General features: G+C 43.4%; 1 protein-coding gene across 2 annotated transcripts; it reads left to right on the forward strand.

Moving 5' to 3' along the window:
* Window positions 1–5652: 5652 nt before the first annotated feature.
* RSAD2 (radical S-adenosyl methionine domain containing 2) lies at window positions 5653–22569 on the forward strand. Of its 2 annotated transcripts, XM_081597061.1 has the most exons (6): window positions 5653–6155; window positions 10857–11018; window positions 14825–15054; window positions 16666–16815; window positions 18287–18319; window positions 20236–22569. In XM_081597061.1, the coding sequence occupies exons 1-6, from the start codon at window positions 5804–5806 to the stop codon at window positions 20398–20400; spliced, it is 1092 nt and encodes a 363-aa protein (XP_081453187.1). In that variant the 5' UTR covers window positions 5653–5803; the 3' UTR covers window positions 20401–22569. The 2 variants fall into 2 exon arrangements, with proteins under 2 accessions (XP_081453187.1, XP_081453188.1); XM_081597062.1 differs by lacking the exon at window positions 18287–18319 and having other exon boundaries at window positions 5675–6155; window positions 16666–16846.
* The last annotated feature ends 722 nt before the right edge of the window (window positions 22570–23291 follow it).

Genomic DNA, 23291 nt, shown 5'->3' on the forward strand with positions numbered 1-23291 from the left:
AACAACAAGGTAAGTTAGTGCCTTCAAAATATAACCCAGTGCCAGGTACAAAATGTTAAATGTGCTAGATATTTCTAATTGATTCTCTCTAGCTCTTTCTTCTGTGCTTAATAAACATCATACCATTTAGTCCTTAAAATGCTCTGGGTGAGACAGACATTAACACCCATACTTCCCAGATGTGTTAACAATATCCAGCAGGTAAAGAAAGTTACCCTGAACTAAACAATACTGACTGAACTGAGATTCAAACCTTTAAATGTTTGGCTTCAAAAGCCTGTATGGTTACCTTCTATTACATTACTCCATATCTGATCTGAAATGGAAACAGATTTGTTTTTTGTTTCTTCATGCACACCTGACAGGCTTGGTAATTTACTTTCAGTTTCAGTACGCTGAATTTAGTTTCCGTTTCCTTCCCCATGAAATGAGTCATCTTTGTTTCCATTCAAAACAGAACACGAGTATAATAACAAAAGCTAACCATAACTGAATGTTCTAAGTGATTCCCATAAATTAGAATTTTCAGTCTCCTCAAACATCCCTTGAGATATCTGGTCTTGCAGATGAGGAATTAAAGATCCAGAGAGAGAAAGTAACCCAGTTAGCTCAGCTAGTAAGAGATGAGCTAGGCTTGTGGTTTCACAAACTTAACCACGAGGACCATCCCAACTTCCTACAAGTCTCTTGAAAGCCAGACCACACACAATCAATCAAATGCTATTCCGATGATCAAAGAGAGTTCAAGGAGAGAAAATCCCAATACAAAGTTGAACAACATTTTCTGGGAAAAATGTGAAAATGAAAAGCCACAGTAATTCTTGACAACTAAGAAGCATCTTAGTTATTAGAAAATTGCATTTCAAAACTCTGGTGAGGTACCACCTCACACCGGTCACACTGGTCACTTTTTAATGGTCATCATTAAAAAGTCTACAAATAATAAATGCTGGAGAGAATGTGGAGACAAGGGAACCTTCCAACACTGTTGGTGGGAATGTAGGGTTGGCACAGCCACTATGGAGAACATGTATGTGGTTCCTTAGAAAACTAAAAACATTTATGGAGAGTCCTTAGAAAACTAAAAATATGACTACTACATGATCCCACTCCTGAGCATATATCCAAGAAAACTATAATTTGTATAGAAATATGCACCCCGATGTTCATAGCATCAATATTCATAATAAACAAGACATAGGAGCAGCCTAAATATCCTTGACAGATGAATGGATAAAAAAGACGTGGTGTCCAGTTCAGTTCAGTCCATCAGTCGGTCCGACTCTTTGCAGTCCCATGGACTGCAGCACGCCAGGCTTCCCTGTCCATCACCAGCTCTCAGAGCTTGCTCAGACTCATGTCCATCAAGTCAGTGATGCCATCCAACCACCTCATCTTCTGTTGCCCTCTTCTCTTTCTGCCTTCAGTACACACTACTATGTATAAAACAGATAATCAACAAGGACCTACTGAAGAGCACAAAGGACTATATTCAATATCTTATAATTACCTATAATGGAAAAGAATTTGAAAGAGAATAGATATATACATGTAAGTGAATCTATTTGTCACTTCCACTGTATAATCATAAGGGATTTGATTTAGGTCATACCTGAATGGTCTAGTGGTGTTTCCTACTTTCTTCAATTTAAGTCTGAATTTGGTAATAAGGAGTTCATGATCTGAGCCATGGTCAGCTCCTGGTCTTGTTTTTGCTGACTGTATAGAGCTTCTCCATCTTTGGCTGCAAAGAATACAATCAATCTGATTTCAGTATTGACCATCTGGTGATGTCCATGTGTAGAGTCCTCTCTTGTGTTGTTAGAGGAGGGTGTTTGCTATGACCAGTGTGTTCTCCTGGCAAAACTCTGTTAGCTTTTGCCCTGCTTCATTCTGTACTCCAAGGCCAAACTTGCCTGTTACTCCAGGTATTTCTTGACTTCCTACTTTTGCATTCCAGTCCCCTACAATGAAAACAACATCTTTTTGAGGTGTTAGTTCTAGAAGGTCTTGTAGGTCATCACAGAACTGTTCTACTTCAGCTTCTTCAGTATTACTGTTCGGGTCATGGACTTACATTACTGTGATATTGAATGGTTTGCCTTGGAAACGAACAAAGATCATTCTGTCATTTTTGAGATTGCATCCAAGTACTGCATTTCAGACTCTCGTTGACTGTGATGGCTATTCCATTTTTTCTAAGGGATTCTTGCCCACAGTAGTCGATATAATGGTCATCTGAGTTAAATTCATCCATTCCAGTTCATTTCAGTTCACGGATTCCTAAAATGTTCATGTTCACTCTTGCCATCTCCTGTTGGACCACTTCCAGTTTGGGAGAAGGAAATGGCAACCCACTCCAGTACTCTTGCCTGGAAAATCCCAAGGATGGAAGAGCCTGGTTGCACAAAGTGGGACACTATTGAGGGGACTTAGCAGCAGCAGCAGCAGTTTGCCTTGATTCACGGGACTAACATTCCAGGTTCCTATGCAATATTGCTGTTTACAGCATCGGACTTTACTTCCATCACCAGTCACATCCACAACTGGGTGTTGTTTTTCCTTTGGCTCCATCCCATCATTCTTTCTGGAGTTATTTCTCCACTGATCTCTAGTAGCATATTGGGCACCTACTGACCTGGGGAGTTCATCTTTCAGTGTCCTATCTTTTTGCCTTTTCATACTGTTCATGGGGTTCTCAAGGCAAGAATAATGAAGTGGTTTGCCATTCCCTTCTCCAGTGGACCACGTTTTGTCAGAACTCTCCACCATGACCCATCCTTCTTGGGTGCCTGAAGAACTATGGCTGGAGGTTCGTGACATTGTACAAGAGGCAGTGATCAAGACCATCCCCAAGAAAAAGAAATGAAAAAAGGCAAAATGGTTGTCTGAGGAGGCCTTACAAATAGCTGTGAAAAGAAGAAAAGCGAAAGGCAAAAGAGAAAACGAAGGAGATACCCATTTGAATGCAGAGTTCCAAAGAATAGTAAGGAGAGATAATAAAGCCTTCCTCCATGATCAATGCAAAGAAATAGAGGAAAACAATAGAATAGGAAAGACTAGAGATCTCTTCAAGAAAATCCGAGATACCAAGGGAATATTTCATGCAAAGACAGGCGCAATAAAGGACAGAAATGGTATGGACCTAACAGAAGCAGAAGATATTAAGAAGAGGTGGCAAGAATACACAGAATAACTATACAAAAAAGATCTTCATGACCAAGATAATCACGATGGTGTGATCACTCACCTAGAGCCAGACATCCTGGAATGTGAAGTCAACAGGGCCTTAGGAAGCATCACTACAAACAAAGCTAGTGGAGGTGATGGAATTCCAATTGAGCTATTTCAAATCCTAAAAGAAGATGCTGTGAAAGTGCTGCACTCGATATGCCAGCAAATTTGGAAAACTCAGCAGAGGCCACAGGACTGGAAAAGGCCAATTTTCATTTCAATTCCAAAGAAAGGCAATGCCAAGGAGTGCTCAAACTACCACACAATTGCACTTATCTCATACGCTAGTAAAGTCATGCTCAAGATTTTCCAAGCCAGGCTTCAACAGTACGTGAACTGTGAACTTTCAGATGTTCAAGCTGGCTTTAGAAAAGGCAGAGGAACCAGAGATCAAATTGCCAATATCCACTGGATCATCGAAAAAGCAAGAGAGTTCCAGAAAAACATCTACTTCTGCTTTATTGACTATTTTAAAGCCTTTGACTGTGTGGATCACAACAAACTGGAAAATTCTGAAAGAGATGAGAATACCAGACCACCTGACCTGCTTTTTGAGAAACCTGTATGCAGGTCAGGAAGCAATAGTTTGAAATGAACATGGAACAACAGACTGGCTCCAAATAGGAAAAGGAGTACATCAAGGGCTGTATACTGTCACCCTGCTTATTTAACTTATATATGCAGAAAACATCATGAGAAACGCTGGGCTGGATAAAGAACAAGCTGGAATCAAGATTGCTGGGAGAAATATCAATAACCTCAGATACGCACATGACATGACCCTTATGGCAGAAAGCAAAGAAGAACTAAATAGCCTCTTGATGAAAGTGAAAGAGGAGAATGAAAAAGTTGGTTTAAAACTCAACATTCAGAAAACTAAGATTATGGCATCTGGTCCCATCACTTCATGGCAAGTAGACGGGGTAACAGTGAGAGACTTTATTTTTTTGGGCTCCAAAATCACTGCAGATGGTGATTGCAGCCATGAAATTAAAAGACACTTGCTCCTTGGAAAAAAAATTATGACCAACCTAGACAGCATATTAAAAAGCAGAGACATCACTTTGCCAACAAATGTCCATCTAGTCAAAGCTATGGTTTTTCTAGTAGTCATGTATGGATGTGAGAGTTGGACTGTAAAGAAAGCTGAGCACCAAAGAATTGATGCCTTTGAACTGTGGTGTTGGAGAAGGCTCTTGAGAGTCCCTTGGACTGCAAGGAGATTCAACCAGTCCATCCTAAAGGAAATCAGTCCTGAATATTCATTGGAAGGACTGATGCTGAAGCTGAAACTCCAATACTTTGGGCACCTTATGCGAAGAACTGACTCATTGGAAAAGACCCTAATGCTGGGAAAGATTGAAAGTGGGAAGAGAAGGGGACGACAGAGGATGAGATGGTTGGAGGGTATCACTGACTCAAAGGACACGAGTTTGAGTAAGTTCCAGGAGTTGGTGATGGACATGGGAGCCTGGCATGCTGCAGTCCATGCAGTCACAAATAAACATGACTGAGTGACTGAACTGATAAGTGAGTCACTTTTTTGTACATCTGAAACTAACAAAATCTTGTAAATTAACCATACTTCACTTTTTTTTTAAAAAAAAGAAGTATCTTAGAAAAGCATCTGATTTTTTTCTTTTGTCTTTTAAAAATGGTGTGAAAGTGAAAGTGAGGTTGCCCAGTCGTGTCCGACTCTTTGCAACTCCGTGGACTGTAGCCCACCAGGCTCCTCCGTCCATGGGATTCTCCAGGGAAGAATACTGGAGTGGGTTGCCATTTCCTTCTCCAGGGGATCTTCCCAACCCAGGGATCGAACCCAGGTCTCCCACATTGCAGGCAGATACTTTAATCTCTGAGCCACCAGAGGGAACTAAAAAATGGTGTAAACAACAATAAACCTGCAGGGAAAGATAAATGGTTGAATTTCAACATTTGAAACATTTCACCATAAGAAAAAGCATGCATTAAGATGAATCACTAAAGGAAGTTTCAGACATTAATGTTTTTATGTGCTTATGTATTTTGACTGAGATCTGAAAGGGGTCCTGAGCTGATAGAGTCTGCTCTCATCGTCCACCAGGCAATCACTCTTCACTGTTTGGCTCTCCAGACAAACTCTCGCTGAACCTCACACCCCAAGCAAAGGGCACTGGGGCAGATGCTTCTACAGGTTATGTCCTGCACAAGTAATGCAGCAGCTGCAGAGGTGGCTATGTCTCTGCCTAGTTCTATCACTACCTGCTGGATCCAAATAGAGATTTGAGAGCAGCATGTCCATCTACATCCAGTCTGAACTATTATTGATTCCAGGAGACGGAGCTGAGCCGTGAGGCAGAGAAAAACAGATGTCGGTCCTACTCCTGAGACTTCAGTCTTGGCCCTGTTCCAACTTTCATTTTCGCGAAGAAAGAAATCGAAACTTAATGCTCAGCTGAGCGTTAGTCAAGGAACGTGTGTCCCTCCTCCCGTGTGACAGGTTGCCAGGCATGTATAAAAGCCAGCCTACAGCTGCAGCACAGCCTCAAGGCACCTGCCACCACAGCGCAGCCTCGGGGCACCTGCCACCATGTGGATGCTGGTACCCATCGCGTTTGCTCTCAAGCTGCTGAGCACCTTCCTGCAGCCCCTGGGCTCCGTGTGGAGCAGCCTGGGGCCCCTGTTCCTCCAGCTCCAGGCAGTATCTTGGCTGGCAGGGGGCGAGAGGAGCCGGCAGCTCCAGGGCAGGAAGGAAGCAGGGGAGCCCGGCAAAGCGGAGGGAGAGGGCAGCGGCGACCTGCCCACCACCCCCACCAGCGTCAATTACCACTTCACCCGCCAGTGCAACTACAAATGCGGCTTCTGCTTCCATACTGCCAAAACGTCCTTCGTGCTGCCGCTGGAGGAGGCCAAGAGAGGTCTGCTGATGCTGAAAGAAGCAGGTGAGTCCCTAGACCCAGGAAAGCCCTCAGGTGCTCGGCCACTTCGACAAGGGTGAAGAGGCGGGGGCGGGGTCAGCCCTGGCCGGATAGGTTCCCCAGGATCTCAGTCCTTCCCAGGACACAGCGGGGATGCGCTCCGGCCAGAGGAGGTGGGGGCGAACTGTGGATGGGTGCCGAGATCTTCCTAAACTGCAGAGTGGGCTGGCGTGGGGGAGCAAGCATCACTGCTTCTTCTAAGTGAGCGGCATGGGGAAGGAGGCAGGTTGGGAAGTTGTGCCCCTTTCTGAGTTCATGGAGTGAGTTCTCCAGCAACGGCTGATGAGAGCTGCCAACAAATACAGAAACTTTGACTTAAGAAGTGCAATGTTTGGGTTTGTTGTTTGGGATTATTTACGTGCTCTTATAATGAATATTTAGAGAAGCTGTGTACCATTCAAGAAAGGCAGTGCTTTTGCTCTGGAGACTTGCTCACCGAGTGTCACCGCGTCAGTAACAGGCAGGCATCTCAGAGAGAGCCCAGCCAGTCCAGGTCTAAGGGGATCTGTCCTCCTCCTCTCCCATCCTCCTGTCTTCCCTAGAGCACCTCCTAAGCCAGCAACCTCAGCCACATCACCAGCTTCTTTCTCAACTTGCTTAACTCTGCTGCAGACATATAACATGCATTTGCCCCGGCTTTCACACATCCTGAACGTCACAGTGACCACATTCCGATAAACAGCAGGTAAATCTGCACAGATAACATCAGGGTGCTCACAGCTCCTGCCGCCTTCAGCCCCTGCTCTTCCTGCCCGGGGTAACCACTAGCTCCTATTCTGACACCAGCCTTGCCTGATTTGGTACTTTATATGCTGAGAATGTGCATCCGCCCTTTACTGGATCTGACGTATTTCGCTCCCCATATATCTGCCCAGTCATCCGCAGCTCATCAGCGCCTGACCCACCTCACTGCCATTCCCGATGGCGTCTATTTCAACGTCTTGGTATTTCTCATTAGGACTGTCGCGGTTCATCTCATTGTCCCTGTGTCCCCACGGAAAGCACGAGATCATACTGAAATATATGTCGGATGCATAACTCCCCCTACTGAACTTTCTTGCCTGGCTTCCAAGCCCAAACTTGTGAACACAGGCTTCAAGCACCATGTTGCCATCCTGCACCCCATTTCCTGAAGGACCCCATGCTGTGGGCACATCACGTGACACAATTTTCCCCCAACACCTTCCTCGTGGACCCTGATCACACTGTTCTCTCTTTCTGGAATGCCAGTCACCCCAGGCTCTGTTAGTGAATTTTCAAAGCTCCTTAGAAGTATTCCTGGTCCTCTTCATGCAAGATACCTTCCCAGGTGGCACTAGTGGTAAAGAACCTGCCTGCCAATTCAGGAAACCCAAGAGGCTGGAGTTTGATCCCTGGGTCAGGAAGATCCCCTGGAGAAGGGAATGGCAACCCACTCCAGTATTCGTGCCTAGAGAATCCTATGGACAGAGGAGCCTGGCGGGCCAAAATCCATGAGGTTGCAAAGAGTCAGACATGACTGAGCAACTAAGCACATAGCCCAATGCCCTCCAAATCCACCCATGAGGCTGCAAATGGCAAAATTTTCATTCTTTTTTATCGCTGAGTAGTATTCCATTGGGTTTATATATACCACATCTTCTTTATCCATTCAACCTCTGATAGACACTTTTAAAAAATGGAAAAGCTTTTGGCACAGCAAAGGAAACCATTGACAGAATGAAAAGACAACATGAATGAGAAAAGATGCTTGCAAATGATATGACTGGTAAGGAATTAATAGCCAACATATATAAACAGCTCAGACAACTGAACATCAAAAAACAAACAACCCAGTTAAACATGGGCAGAAGAACTAAATGGACATTTTCCGAAGAGGAAATGCAGATAGCCAACTGTCTGTGTCCATGAAAGGATGCTCAACAACACGAATTATCAGGGAAATGCAAATCAGAACCACAGTGAGGTATCATATCACCTCACGCCAGTCAGAATGGCTACCATCGGAGAGACCACAGATAACAAATGCTGGAGTGGATGTGTCGACAAGGGAACCCTGTACACTGTGGGTAGGAATGTAAATTTGGGCAGACACTATTCAGAGCAGTATGGTGGTTCCTTAAAAAACTAAAAACAGAATTACCAGGGGAAAAAAGTGAACATGTTAGTCACTCGGTCATGTCCAACTCTTCTTGACCCTATGGACTGTAGCCCGCCATGCTCCTCTTTCCAGGGGATTCTCCAGGCAAGAATACTGGAGTGGATTGTCATTCCCTTCTCCAGGGGATCTTCCCAACCCAGGGATAGAACTCAGGTCTCCTGTGTTGCAGGTGAATTCTTTACCATCTGAGTCACCAGGGAAGCCCAGTGACACAACAATTTCACTTCTGTGTATATATTAGAAAGAAGTAAAAACACTAATTGGAAAGCAGCATGCACTTCAGTGTTCATAGCACACTACTTACATTGCCAAGGTATGGAAGCAACCTAACTGCCTACTACAGTATGTTTAAAATCGTGCTCTTTTGTTTTATTGCTTTGTTTTTAATACTTGGGTCCCCAAAGAGTTTGAGTTCTGAGACTGAAACTTGACATTCTGTTTATCTTTTTGTCTAGCAAAATATCTAGCAGGTAATAGGAATCTAATGAATTTTTTGAATGATGAATTAATGCATGAATGAACAAATGAGGAGAGGACTGAGGTTGTGGAAAGAACTTAGACTCTTGATTCATAAGACCAGTATTTGAGTTCCTGCTCCAGCACTCATTGGATGTGCCAAGAAATTTGACTTTCTGACTATCAGTTTAATATTCTTTAAAATATAGAGCATAATGATAGCTCATATATCAATCCTACAAAGTTTCTACAAGGCACAAATAAATGAATGCTCTTGTGTTTTTTAGTAGAGCATAAACTATTATAGTTATAATTAGTACTTATTGTGACCTCTCAGTTTCAAGTAAATAAAACCAAAGTTAGTAAAAATGGGTATAGTATGGGTGGCATGTCCTATAAGTGAAATTTCTGGTAAATGAAGGAAAATCTATTTTGGTGACTATTAAAATTAAAATTTGCTTTTAAATTTAAATTAAGAAAATAAATGTAAATATACATTACATTTAAAATTAAAATTGCTACTCTGGATGAAGAGGTCTCCCTTGTAGCTCAGTTGGTAAAGAATCTGCCTGCAATGCAGGGTTTGATTTCTAGGTCAGGAAGGAATTCCCTGGAGAAGGAAACGGCAACCCACTCCAGCATTCTTGTTTAGAGAATCCCATGGATGGAGGAGCCTGGCAGGCTACAGTCCATGAGGTCGCAAGAGTCGGACATGACTGAAGCAACAAAACCACCACCTCTCTGGATGAAGATGCTTCCAAAATATATTATTTACTCCTCTGACTTTTACACAGCAGACTGAATAGAATGCAGCCATTATGAGCATCATCACAGCTCTCGACGTGAGCTGTGACAGGACGGATTTTGTGTTGCCACTACTGTGAACGAATGGCTCCTTTTCTAAGCTCTTAACTGCATCTCTACATCCTGTTCCTTCAGTCTTCTTGTTCACTCATCCCCTCTGACCTGCTCCTCAAAGTCATCACGGGCTACACCGCTGGCCAACACACTGCTTCACTTTCCCCAGTTATCTGTCCCTGTTTAATCACCCTTTTAGGGAACAATATTTTATCGAATAATAATGCTCGTCACACGAGCTGCCTCCTAGCATGTTAGCTTATGAAGAGTGAGATGATATAATTTATCACTGTCCCACTGCAGAAACATTTGAAAGTGAAACAGAGTGCCGGGAAGAACAACTGATGAGATGTGGTCTCCACAAACCAGGACTGTTCTGGGAAGGCCAGGATGGCGGGCAAACTCATTTTAGAAAGATCAAAGGCTTTGGAGCTTGGACCTATCTCCTAGCTCCATTTCTCTCTGTTCAGTTCAGTTCAGACGCTCAGTCGTGTCTGACTCTTTGCGACCCCATGGACTGCAGCACGCCAGGCCTCCTTGTCCATCGTCAACTCCTGGAGTTTACTCAAACTCATGTCCATTGAGTCGGTGATACCATCCCACCATCTCATCCTCTGTCATCCCCTTCTCCTCCCGCCCTCAATCTTTCCCAGCGTCAGGGTCTTTTCCAGTGAGCCAGTCCTTCACATCAGGTGGCCAAAGGATTGGAGTTTCAGCTTCAGCATCAGTCCTTCCAATGAATATTTAGGACTGATTTCCTTTAGGATGGATTGGTTGGATCTCCTTGCAGTCTAAGGGACTCTCAAAAGTCTTATCCGACACCACAGTTCCAAAGCATCAATTCTTCTGCACTCAGCTTTCTTTATGGTCCAACTCTCACATCCATACATGACTACTGGAAAAACCATAGGTTTGACTAGATGGACCTTTGTTGGCAAAGTAATGTCTCTGCTCTTTAATATGCTATCTAGGTTGGTTATAACTTTTCTTCCAAGGAGCAAGTGACTTTTAATTTCATGGCTGCAGTCACCATCTACAGTGATTTTGGAGCCCCCCAAAAATAAAGTCTGTCACTGTTTCCCTATCTATTTGCCATTTCTCTCCAGTCTCATTCTATTACCTTGAGAAAACACTACTTTTGCCATTAAAATGATAACAGATGTTGATGAAGTGCTAAAATAGAAGAAAAATCCATGTGCTGTCTGTCCCAGGTATGGAGAAGATCAACTTCTCAGGCGGGGAGCCGTTCCTCCAGGACCGGGGCGAGTACCTGGGCAAGCTGGTGAAGTTCTGCAAGCAGGAGCTGCAGCTGCCCAGTGTCAGCATCGTCAGCAACGGGAGCTTGATCCGTGAGAGGTGGTTCCAGAAGTACGGTGAGCAGCCCCCACGGCATATGACTCCAGCCTCTGTCACTGTCTGTCACTGTATTTTCTTCCATCCTGGGCCTCCGGCCTGGCCTGCTGGGGATCTGGAGAAAGAAAGCAAGTATGCTTGTTCTAATCTCCCCTCAGGCTGCATGCCGAGTTTTGGTAGGGCTCTCATAAGCAAGTGTGGCAAAGCAGATAGCAGGACTCACCAGCAGATGTTCCCGTCCATTATCAAAGTAGCTTTAGTTGAGTCATTAGTGGGGAAGATGAACAGAGTGGACAGTTTTGCAAGCCCCGACCTTATTGTTTCCTATTCATGTTTAATCTTTAGAGTATTTATGGAAATGACTCTACTTTAGTAGTCTCCTGTATAAATTGAGGGATTGGACTAAAACAGTCGTTCTCCCCGCCGGCTATGTATCTGGCTACTGAGGAACTTTAAATAAGACATCTCTGCTGGGACTGGCCTCCAGACTAGTTATTTCAGAGCCTTGTGGTGGGTGGACATTCCAACTTGGCGTGCTCCAAAGGGATTCCACTCTGCGATTAGGGTTACGAACCCCTGGTCTTAAGACTGTTGATATTTTGTCACCAAGTCGTGTCCTACTCTTTTGTGACCTCATGGATAGTAATCTTCCAGGCTCCTCTGTCCGTGGGATTCTCCAGGCAAAAATACTGGAGTGGGTTGCTATTTCCTTCTCCAGGGGCTCTTCCTGACTCAGGGATCAAACCTATGTCTCCTGCATTGGCAGGTGGATTCTTTACCACTAAGCCACCAGAGAAGCCTAAGACGGTGGAGGTCCCTTAATACTAATTTTTACACAGATATTAATATTCTTGGAGAAGGAAATGGCAACCCACTCCAGTATCCTTGCTTGGAAAATCTTGTGGACACAGGAGCCTGGTGGGCTGCAGTCCATGGGATCACAAAGAGTCAGGCACGACTGAGCGACTAACACTTAACACTTACTAATATTCTTAGAGCAGTACCTGGAATTTAGGAAGCATTTGAAAAATGTTAGCTATTCTTACATTTTATTTTATTTATTTTGTTTATTTATTTAGTCTATTTTATTTATTTTGTTTTTCAACAGTTTTTTAAAATTAATTCTTATTGAAATGTAGCTGCTTTACAATACTGTGTTAGTTTCTGCTGTACAGCAGAGTGAATCAGCTGTTTGTTTATATGTACCCCCTCTTTTTTTTGGATTTCCATCCCATTTAGGTCAGCACAGAGCACTACTATCATTTTAGTAAACGGTTCTGATTGGACTCTTAGGGTAAAATGTTCTGTGCTTGCTTTCTGTGAGTTGTTTGAGTCTTGAAATCATTCAAAGGGTAGTTGCATGTACAATGTGTTGAGGACGTTCACGGGGATTTCTGATGAAACCCTCTTTCCTAGACGATGCAGAAATGGACGCAGGGGAGGGGAGGGTGGGGTGTGGGGCAGGGTTGTACTTCCCATCTGGGAAAGGTTAACAAGAGGAGCACAGGGCCACAAGTTAGCAACAAAACACTCGTGAAGGGAGTCACTCAGTCAAAGGTGAGTGTCAGAAATTCAAAAGTAAGCTTTGGGAACTGGATTTAGAGAGATAAGACAGGGTTAGAGAGCCATGTGAGCAGAGAAGACTGAGTTGAGTTGCTGGCTATATCCTGGGCAGTGCATTCCCCCCAAGACGTGTGGTGTGAGGATTAAGGACCATGAGCAGTGTTGCACCTTAGGGCAAAAGTTCAGAGGCTGATCCAGAGAGGCAGTGCAAAGTAGCGAATTTGGAAGTGTGTAAGAAAAAGGATGAAGCTGAAGCTCCAATACTTTGATCACCTGATGTGAAGAGTTGACTCATTGGAAAAGACCCTGATGCTGTGAAAGACTGAAGGCAGGAGGAGAAGTGGGAGGCAGAGGATGAGATGGTTAGATGGCATCACCAACTCAATGGACATGAATTTGACCAAACTCCTGGAGTTAGTGGAGGACAGGAGAGCCTGGCATGCTGCTGTCCATGGGGTCACACAGAGTTATACATGACTTAGTGACTGAAAAACAGCAAAGAAAAAAGACCACTGGGGTAGGGAGACAACAAGGAAGTGAAAAGACTATTCATAGCAGACACTTTGACAGCGTTGTGAACAGCCATTGATTTTTATCCTATATCAGAGATCAGGGTTAGTGTTGCCATACGCTCAAATTATTAAAGATACATCCTAAATCTACACTCTAGTTTTTACACCTTTTCCTTTGTGTTAGAGTATGTGCCATGTGCTCACTCGCTCAGTCGTGTCGGACTCTTTGCAACCCCATGGACTATATAGCCAGCCAAGCTCCTCTGTCCATGGAATTGCCCAGGTAAGACTACTAGAGTGGGTTGGCATTTCCTCCTCTTATTTAGTTATATAGAAATCTGTTCTTTCTCAAATTCTTTTTCCCATTTGGGTTATTAAAGAGTATTGAGCAGAGTTCCCTGTGCTACATAGTAGGTCCTTGTTGGTTGTCTGTTTTAAACATAGCAGTGTGTCCAGGTCAGTGCCAAGTGCTTCCACTTTGTCAGTCCCAGCCCCGCAGCTGTCACTGCCCTGCTCCCTCCTGGTGATCATGCATTCATTCTCTAAGTCTGTGAGTCTGTTTCCGTTTTGTAAATAAGTTCAAGTGTATCATTTTTAAGATTCTGCAATACAAGCCGTATCATTCCGCATTTCTTTTTCTCTGCCTGACTTCACTCAGTATGACAATTTCTTGGTCCATCCATGTTGCTGCGGTGGCATTATTTCATTCTTTTTAATGACTATGTTAAATCTCTCAAATAAAAATATTTAGAAACAGCGTGAAATATTTTTGTTACCAAGTCCAAGCTCGCTCTGCTCACCACAAGACAGGCATTAAAATTCGGAGAGGAGGCGTTGAGACAAGGAATAAGGACTTGACTCCAAAAGCTGACAGAAGGACCAGATCGCAGACTGTCTCAAGATAACCGTCTTGTTGGGGTCTAGAGGAGATGAGGAATAAAGTAAGAAGGCCCCAGGTTTTGTGATTATTCCTGCAAGGGCCCTCAGAGAGGGCATGTATATGTTTCTTTTCTCTTGCAGGTGGACAAGGTCAGGGTGTTTCTCTGAACAAAGGCATTTTGGTTTAACATTCAGGCAGAGGGGCAGGGTTCTCCGAGGCAGGCCATTGTGTATGGACAGTATTCTTTTAGTGAACAATAGCAAAGGGAAGCAAAGGTTAAAGTAAAAGACACAGAGCTGACACGAAGTCAGATTTAGCTCTTGTAATATTTTTAAATGTCTGCAGGAACAAACAAAATGTTTTTGCCTGCTTCTGTGGTCCATAAGGCTCCAGTTCTCCACCTCTGGCTTGAAAGCTTTTGCTCTTTTATATATATATATATATATATATATATATATATATATATATAATTTTATTTCTTTATTTTTGGCTGTGCTGACTTCACTGCTGTGCGGGCTTTTCTCTAGTTTTGGGCACCAGAGGCTACTCTTCCTTGCAGTGCACAGGCTTCTCATCATAGTGGCTTCTCGTGTTGCGAAGCACAGGCTCAGGGGCACGTAGGCTTCTGTCGCTGTGGCTCCCGGGCTTGGAGCCCAAGCTCAGTAGCGGTACTCGGGCTTGGTTGCTCTGAGGCATGTGGGCATCTTCCTAGATCAGGGGGTGAATCCGTGTCTCCTGCATTGGCAGGCGATTCTTTCCCAGTGAGTCACCAAGAAGCCCCAAATCCTATGCTTTCATCCTTGGATGGAAAATCTTAACATAAGTTTTCATCCTTGGATGGAAAAGCCTAACGGTGATCGTTTTCCCTCAGGTGAATATTTGGACATTCTTGCCATCTCCTGTGACAGCTTTGACGAGCAGGTCAATGTCCTTATTGGCCGTGGTCAAGGAAAGAAGAACCACGTGGAAAATCTCCAGAAACTGAGGACATGGTGTAAGGAGTACAGAGTGGCCTTCAAGATAAATTCAGTCATCAATCGATTCAACGTGGATGAAGATATGAAGGAACAGATAAACGCACTGAACCCCGTCCGCTGGAAGGTACGAACTGCATTGCTTTTCTGATTGTAATGAAGTGAATGTTCAGGAGAGATTTGCTTCAGGGACACCAAAAATGATAAGGATACAGAGAACTCTGGACTCAGAGAGCCAGTTGGGTTTGGTCCTTCTCTCTGCTAGACTTAGAATCAGCTTCTAGGGACTCATCCCATATGCACTGTCCTGAGACGGATTAGTAGGAGGACTTATGTGAATATGTCGTGGGTTTTTTTTTTTTTTCTAGTAAAGATTTATTTATTTTTGACTGTGCTGGGTCTTCACTGCCATATGAACTTTTTTCTAATTGCAGCGATGAGGGGCTACTTTCTAGGCGCAGTGCGTGAGCTTCTCATTATGGTGGCTTCTCTTGTCGCAGAGCACAGGCTTTAGGCTTCAGTAGCTAGCAGTATGTGGACTCAATAGGCACAGCTCCTGGGCTCAGTAGTTGTGGTACATGGGCTTAGCGGCTCTAGGCATGTGGGATCTCCCTGGTTCAGGGATCGAACTCATGTCCCTTGCGTTGCAAGGAGGTTTCTTAACCACTGGACCGCCAAGGAAGCCCCTAAATATGTGTTCTTAACAATCTGCCCTGGTCATTGTCATGCGGGAATCCATGAAAGTCTGTGGCTGGACCCCAGACTAATGCAACTGAAGACAGGATGTCGAATTCAATTCTAGCAAGGAAAAGAGAGGAGGAAAACTCATGTAATATGAAGCTATGTCTGCTGGGATAAAGTGGGAAGGCGAAATGGGAAAGATTTAATTCTGCCAAAAAGCCAGGAAGACTTCACGTAGGAGGCAGTATTTGACTCCTTCTCTAGCAGATGAGTCTTCCTTGACTCAGATGGTAAAAAATCCACCTGCAGTGCAGGTGACCCAGATTTAATCCCTAGGTCTGGAATATCCTCTGGAGAAGGAATGACAACCCACTCCAGTATTCTTGCCTGTAGAATCTCATGGACAGAGGAGCCTGACGGGCTATGGTCCATGGGGTCATGAAGAGTTGGACAGGATTGAAGCGACTTAGAAGGCACGAATGCACATAATGGCTTAAAACCTAAAGGGAAAACCCCCAAATTAAAGTGTTAAATACTTTAGGAAGCCTATTTCACCTGGTATATTTCATCATTTAAATCTAAAAGGTAGTAAGAAAGCAATATGCATTTTTATATAAAGGTTTAAAGGCTACTTTTAAAAATACTATAGTATAAATACTAACAATAAAATTCTGATCTAAAAAACTGAAAATTTATAGGCAGACATACTGTAAATGACTTCCCAGGTGGTACTAGCGATAAAGAATCTGCCTGCCAGTGCAGGAGATGCAGGAGACACAGGAGACATGGGTTCGATTCCCGGGTCAGTAAGATCCCCTGTTAAGAGGGCATGACAACCCACTCCAGTATTCTTACCTGGAGAAACCCATGGACAGAGGAGCCTGGTGGGCTGCAGTCCACAGTCCACGGGGTCACAAAGAGTCAGACACAACTGAGTGACTAACACTTTCACTTTCTCTGCTCAGGAGGGATGAAGCTTGGTTCAGAGGGAAATGCAATTTGGGACAAAAAGCGGTGGAAAGCTCTTTAGGAGGCCAACACTACCCTTGTGTTTCAGGTCTTCCAGTGTCTCATAATTGAGGGTGAGAATTCTGGAGAAGATGCCCTGAGAGAAGCGGAACGGTTCGTGATCAGCGATGAGGAGTTTGAAGCGTTCTTAGATCGCCACAAAGACGTGCCCTGCTTGGTGCCCGAGTCTAACCAGAAGGTTATAAAGTAAACTTTCTAAATGCATTAACGTGTATTTATAGAAAGTGAAGGTCATTTTGTTTCCCATCACACATGTAGCTCCAGAGAGAAAAGTGTCTCCACCAAGGACTGAGCATGCTGGGATGAGGGAGGGTTTTGTGGAGAGAGGGGAGGGGTCTCATGGTAGATATAGAAGCTGTACTAAATCTTTAGGTTTCCAGTGAGAACAGTGGGTATGTCTTGTTAGCACAAATACATATGTCCTGTAGATTAAACCGTGTCAGCCAAAGCACGTCTACACTGCGGAGCTTCCACAGAGTAAATAATCAGAGTGTTTTCTGAAGCCAATGGAAAAAAGAACTTCTTGCTCAAAGCTAGGTTCCTGCAGTGTTAAGGAGAGGAGTAAAAAAAACTGAAGGTAGGCTGATGCTCAACATACAGAGAACAGATAAACTCATGTTGTCAGTATTAAATGTTATACTGACTAAATAGCATAGTTCAAAGAACATTAGGGAGCCAGGATAAATTTGCATGATGTGATATGGGTGCAAATAAAGAACAACAGGCAAAATCCATTTGACCTTTAATCCTAGTGTGCACGGGTGTGTATGTACACATCCCATGGTCGTCTTGGGGTAATGGATGATCAATCATTTTTGTTTACCTTGATAACTCTTCAGACTTTAAATTTTTCTAAAATAGGTAGTTTTGTTATTTTTCAACTATTTAAAAATCAAAAGCTTTCCCCATCTTCCCCCAAAGAATAAACACGCAGCAAAATCTCTCCCTCACATGCTTATATCATGTTGGAAATTCCAGAACAAGGACTCGTTCCTTATGCTTTAGACTCCTAAGTCATGTTGACCAGAGCATGAATAAGAAAATCCCCAGGTGGGGTCAGAGCAGCTTTCAAAAAGAGGACAGAGAACGGAGGAGAATACTCATATGTCCACACTGTTGCATTTGACTTTTTAAAAGTTGTCTTAATTATGCAGTTAATGTGAGATCAAATAGTCGGACACAACTGATGCAACTTAGTACACAGGCAGTAGCATTAAAGAGATTATACTTTATTCATGGAAAAGGGGGTCCATTCGAGGCATGTCACACACACAAGGAACACTGAACAATGAAGGACGGGGTGCCCCAAGATCTGGAGGGCATGGAGAGTTAGCCTGAGGGCTTCCTTGTCAGAGGAACTTTCAGAGAGCCCTGTGAGCCTTCCAGCAGGATGCAGAGGCCAGCTTGCTGGAATCTGTTGGAATTTGAATGGACACAGATTGCCCGGTGGGGGGCATTTTGGGTGGGGCAGGGCCCTGGCAGGTGGCTTACCTTGTGGAGATGACTACAAAGATGCTCAGGAGATTTGAGAAACAGTGACTCCAAAGATAAGGCAAAACAAACAAACAGACGTTGTAAGGCAGACAGCTGAGCATACGTACTGAAAAATATGCCTGAAACTAAATTTGTCTGTAATTTTTCCTTTGCAGATGAGAGATTCCTACCTTATTCTGGATGAATACGTGAGTAATTCTGGTGCATTCTAAAAATGATCCCTTAAAAATTAGCTAAGCATCAAGTCCAGAGTTGAGTTACAATCAGCATAACCGTTTAAACCATATTCGTTGTTTTTAGCCAGCATTTCCTATTTTTATTGTCACTGATTAGCATCAATATTATAGAGCCCTGACTTCATTCACTGTGTCCATCTTGGAGCCAAGGCGTTGGGCAGGTATTGGCTTGAACCCAGTCCCAGTGTTTGTAGGACCACCCTACCCCTCACCACTTTATGGTGTCTTCCCTGTGGCTCTGAGTCCACGGAGGTTATGTGGAGCTGACATCACACAAAGCAGACCCCTCTGTTATGCCATCTTTGGCTGGCCTCTCTGGTCATGGGGCACCAGGGGTTCCTTATGGGAAGGACGTGTCACACGTCACATTATTGCCTCTAATTCCTCAGATGCTGCCGGCTTATCTGCGCTTATCTCTAACAGATTGCTGTCGGCTTTGGGGTGAAGAGATTGCAGAGTGCCCTAAAGCCACTGATACATTCCTGTGCCACTGCCTTCCCAGGGAAAAGATAACGTGGCATTCTCAAAACTGAAAAATCACTTCTCCCTTTCCCTCTCTGTCTCTTCTGTTTTTGTCCCAGTTCACAAACGTTTGCCAACATTTCTAGCACAGGACAAATACTTCCATTCAAAGACTTGTTTTTAAGAAATGAGTTCCAAGAACAGTGGCTTTTCCGTATTTAAGTTGGATTTGGTGTTTCAAGAAATGCTTACTGTGACTTTTGACACTTTATTATTTTCAAGTTAATCAGTGATGCTTCACAGTCATTCACTTTTTTGTCAATATGAGCTTTCTTTACAGAGCAGAGGGATAAGGTAACACAAGTGTTCAGTTTATGGGTTCAAGGTAGAGAGGAAAAGTCAAACGGAGTTTATTTTTGGAATATCCTTACTGCCTAGGGATTTTGACCATGTTCCTTCAAAATTCTCTGGTATCTGCATAGTTGGAATAAATGGAGTGGGAACAAAATTTACTTTTGGCAATTTAAGAGCATTTTGATTCGGTAAGAATTACTATAAAATGCTCTGTGCCATGGTAGGTCATAAGGTATGAAGATCAGGTTCCTCGCTCCAAGATGCTTAATTTAGGATAAAAACCAAGACCTTTGGACTTCCCTGGTGGCTCAGTGGCAAAGAACCTGACTGCCAATGCAGGAGATGCGGGTTCAATCCCTGATCCAGGAAGATGCCCTGGAGGAGGAAATGGCAACCCACTCCAGTGTTCCTACCTGGGAAATCCCACGGACAAAGGAGCTTGGCAGGCTACAGTCCATAGGGGTAGCAAAGAGTCAGACAGGCAGAGTGAGTGAAAAACAACACCAAGACCCTTAAGAGGGTCCAGGACACTTCTTGATGTGGGACCTGCCTGGCTCCGTAGTGCCTTTTCGTACAGCTTTCTCTCCCTCTCTTACAAGAACATTTAATTACTCTTCACTTATTTGTGCACACACAGTTTTCACACCAGCAATATCATCTACCTGAAATTTCCCAAACCCCGTGTATTGTTTCTGGGCTTTAACACTACTACTCTCTCCGGCTTACAATTTCAAAACACAACTCAGATGTCAGCATCTTTTGGAAGCCCTTCTGGATAATACCCTCCAATGGAGGGATACGTACATGTATACAATTCTGATTATCCTGCACTTACCTGATATAATGTGTTCAGGTGGGTGATGGGAGCTGGTTGAGAGCAGAGATGCTGTCCAATGGGCTCAGGGTCCCCAGGGGAGCATCTCACTTATAGGTCTCCACAAACATTTGTTGGAATGATTGGAATATCCAGAATCATCTTGAGTTGATCCCCCTAGTTGAGTTTATAGGAAAATTATATGGAAATATTCTAACTTTTGTCCCGTATTTCCTAGATGCGCTTCCTGAACTGTAGAAATGGGCGGAAGGATCCTTCCAAGTCCATCTTGGACGTGGGTGTAGAAGAAGCTATAAAATTCAGTGGCTTTGATGAGAAGATGTTTCTAAAGCGAGGAGGGAAATACGTATGGAGCAAGGCAGACCTGAAGTTAGACTGGTGAAGCTGGAAGCTGGACCACCTTCCACCCAACTGTGGGGACCACCTGGGGACTCAGTGCCTGGCTGCCCCCCTTCTGAGGGGTACTTCTCATGGGCCTCAAATCCTATTTTCAATTGCACGTGGAATCTGCTTGTCTGTGGTAACTGAACACACACAAATAACTTAGATAATGGAAATCCATAGCTCATACAAGACAACTAACCTTAGTCAATTAGCTTACTTTGCATTTAATGTTTGATAGTTCTTTTCCCATCTGGAAAAATTAAGAAGTCTCTCCACCGATAATCTCCACCTGTGGGGAGGCTTTTTACTTCTCAGCCTTTATATCATTGCAACCTTGGACATTTAACTAGAAGTTGAGAAATAGTCCATACATATTTCAAAAAATAAGAAATGCTCATCTTATCAGGCTTTGGTGAGACCCAGAAAGAGATAATCTGTAGCCCACACTGACTATTCTAGGAATGTGAGCTATCTCCCCTTTAAACAAAGGGGAGATTCTTAACAAAACCGAGGTATGCTTGAGGTATGCTTTATGTTTCGTGATGTAGCTGACACGGGGTCAGGGCTTGGGTTGCCATGTGGATCTTCTGAGCCTGCAGGCAATGACATTGTTTATTTGCTTGGTTGTCTGCACATCACTGGCAAGTGAGTTTCCTGGATTGGCGCAATCCCATTGGCAAAAGCTCCAGGGGACGGTGGAGGAGAGGGTTGAGGTTGGACCTGGCTTTTCTGTGAAAAAAGCTGTGGCACAAAGCTACTATTTCCCATTTAACTCTGAACCACTGGAAATAAGAATGTAATCTAGGGCAACGTGAGAAAGTTCCAGAGCCTTCTCTTGCTGCTAAGAAAGAGCTCGAGCAAAAATGTCACTTGAATTGGGTCAAGGAACAAAACCCTCTTCTCATGGAAACACCACGTGAACTTTATTCATGTAACCTAGACACTATCCCCTTGCCTAGGAAGTAATAATTTCCTATCATTGCTCTAAAAAAGCAAAATCACGGACAATTTTTTGCTCAAAGAGCTCTTTAATTAATAATCCAGCTGCCGTTTTGGCCACTAGATGGCATCTAAATATTGCTTGATTCTTGATACTATCAAGGCCCCATGCAGAAATTCTACTTCAGAATCTTTTTTTCAAGACTTGTTGATTTTGAGTTTGGTTTACCTGATTTTTTTTTTCTTCAGAAAAGATATTCCTACTTCAAATGTAAATATGAAGTGAATTTCTCTCAACCTGAGGGGAAACTACATTTCTCTTTCCCCAAAGAGAAATAATATGAAGTAAAACATTGCACTTGAAAAAAATGAAAAAAATATGTATATAAAGAGAAAAACAATAAAATCAAAACAAATAAAAACAGAAAAAAAAACCCCAAATGAAAAAAAACCATAAAAATGAAAAATAATCTATTTTAAATACATTTTCCAGCTGTTTTTACACCACCACCTACTTCCTTATGCACTGACAGAATTTTCAAGCCTTAATATTTAAAATATTCAAGTGTTCGTTTTTCTTTAGCTGGAGAAGTAGCATTAGAGTAAATTTCAAGTTTGGATTATATAACATTTTGCTTTATATTTTCAGTTTTTAAATATTTGTGTCAATTTTGTGAGACGTAGTTCTTTTTATTAGGATAGTAAAAGGTAATTTCAGTGAGGTATCTCCATTTAAGTCTTAAAGGCAAGTATTTTTATGGTGCTTTCAATTACTGCTTGGTTAGGTTGTAACAATAGGAATGGAATTTTGTCTTAGGAAAGCTGGAAAGACTGGACATTAGTAACAGCATGCTGGTGCACAAAGTATGACTCTGAAACATCTGATATGTCGGCTCGTCTTCTATGACAATCTGGAGTTTGGAGTCTAGCTCTTCGATCAATAAAGAGAATCATGATATAAAACAGGTGGACAAATTCTCCATGGGGTTCTATCAGAAAGTAATTCATTGCACAGGCCGCTCTCTTGTCGAAAGGACTATTTCATTCCTTGTGATTAGATGAAGGCTATTCACGCCATAAGATTCTAAGACTTTGTCTTGAGTGTGTTTCAGACATCTTAGTTTTAGGGAAATATATGTATATATGTTTTTTTTTTTCTCTACTTGGGATGTTCTTAACTGCTGGTCTGTTGTTTTGTAAGACGTAATAAAGTATTTTTTGTACACTACTCTCATTCTCAGTGGGTCAGTGTAATGAAGTCTCTCCTTGGTGTGTGTTTAAAGTAATTGCAGGCTTTTACAAACCACCATTGCTAAAGGCAAGTACGCTTTAAAAATCAACAAAGTTACCAATAATTAATGAGCACATTTCAGACAGCCCCACCGGCAACAAGACAGAGCAGAGAAGAGTCACTGGGGAAAGTACTCCTCTGTTTTAAATGAAAGCCAGCATCTTGGGGTCCTGGTGTCCTGAACTTGATCCCTTTGGAAGGAATGAATTCCTGCAGACAGGCAGCAGGAATAGCAGCAGCCCAGGATATGCATGGTCACAGAGCCACTGTTCTGAATACGACAGGGTCCGCAGTCTGCAGAGCAGGCGTCTGGCACCGAGTCCCAGGTGGTGCGGAGCCACTCGGAGCACCGGGTTCTGAGTTGCTCACTCGGTCCCCGCCCCTCAGATGCCTCAGGCCAGGCCTGCCTCTGTTCCTCCCCCAGCCTGATTTCCCCTTCCCGTGTCTTCCCAGCTCTTGGAGCCAAGGGTTCTACACCCCCAGCTCCAATGCCCACCTCACGCCCTCCAGACTCGGACTGGCCCTTCTTGGACATGGGGCATTTTCTCAGACATGTCCTTGCATTTAATCTTCAGTTGTAAGTACATTTAATCTTTAGTTGTAAGTACTTACTTCTTGAGCTCAGAAGGTAGAGGTGAGCCATCTTGGTGGCTCAGATG

This window comes from Giraffa tippelskirchi, chromosome 4, assembly GCF_054371585.1.
Source record: "Giraffa tippelskirchi isolate mGirTip1 chromosome 4, T2T-mGirTip1v1.2.pri, whole genome shotgun sequence".
Classification (NCBI taxonomy): Eukaryota; Metazoa; Chordata; class Mammalia; order Artiodactyla; family Giraffidae; genus Giraffa; species Giraffa tippelskirchi.

Coding starts and splice junctions, on each gene's coding strand:
- RSAD2 (XM_081597061.1), top strand. CDS start 5,804: ATGTGGATGCTGGTACCCATCGCGTTTGCTCTCAAGCTGCTGAGCACC. Junction 6,156..10,856: donor GCTGATGCTGAAAGAAGCAG/GTGAGTCCCTAG, acceptor TGTCTGTCCCAG/GTATGGAGAAGATCAACTTC. Junction 16,816..18,286: donor TGCCCGAGTCTAACCAGAAG/GTTATAAAGTAA, acceptor TTTCCTTTGCAG/ATGAGAGATTCCTACCTTAT.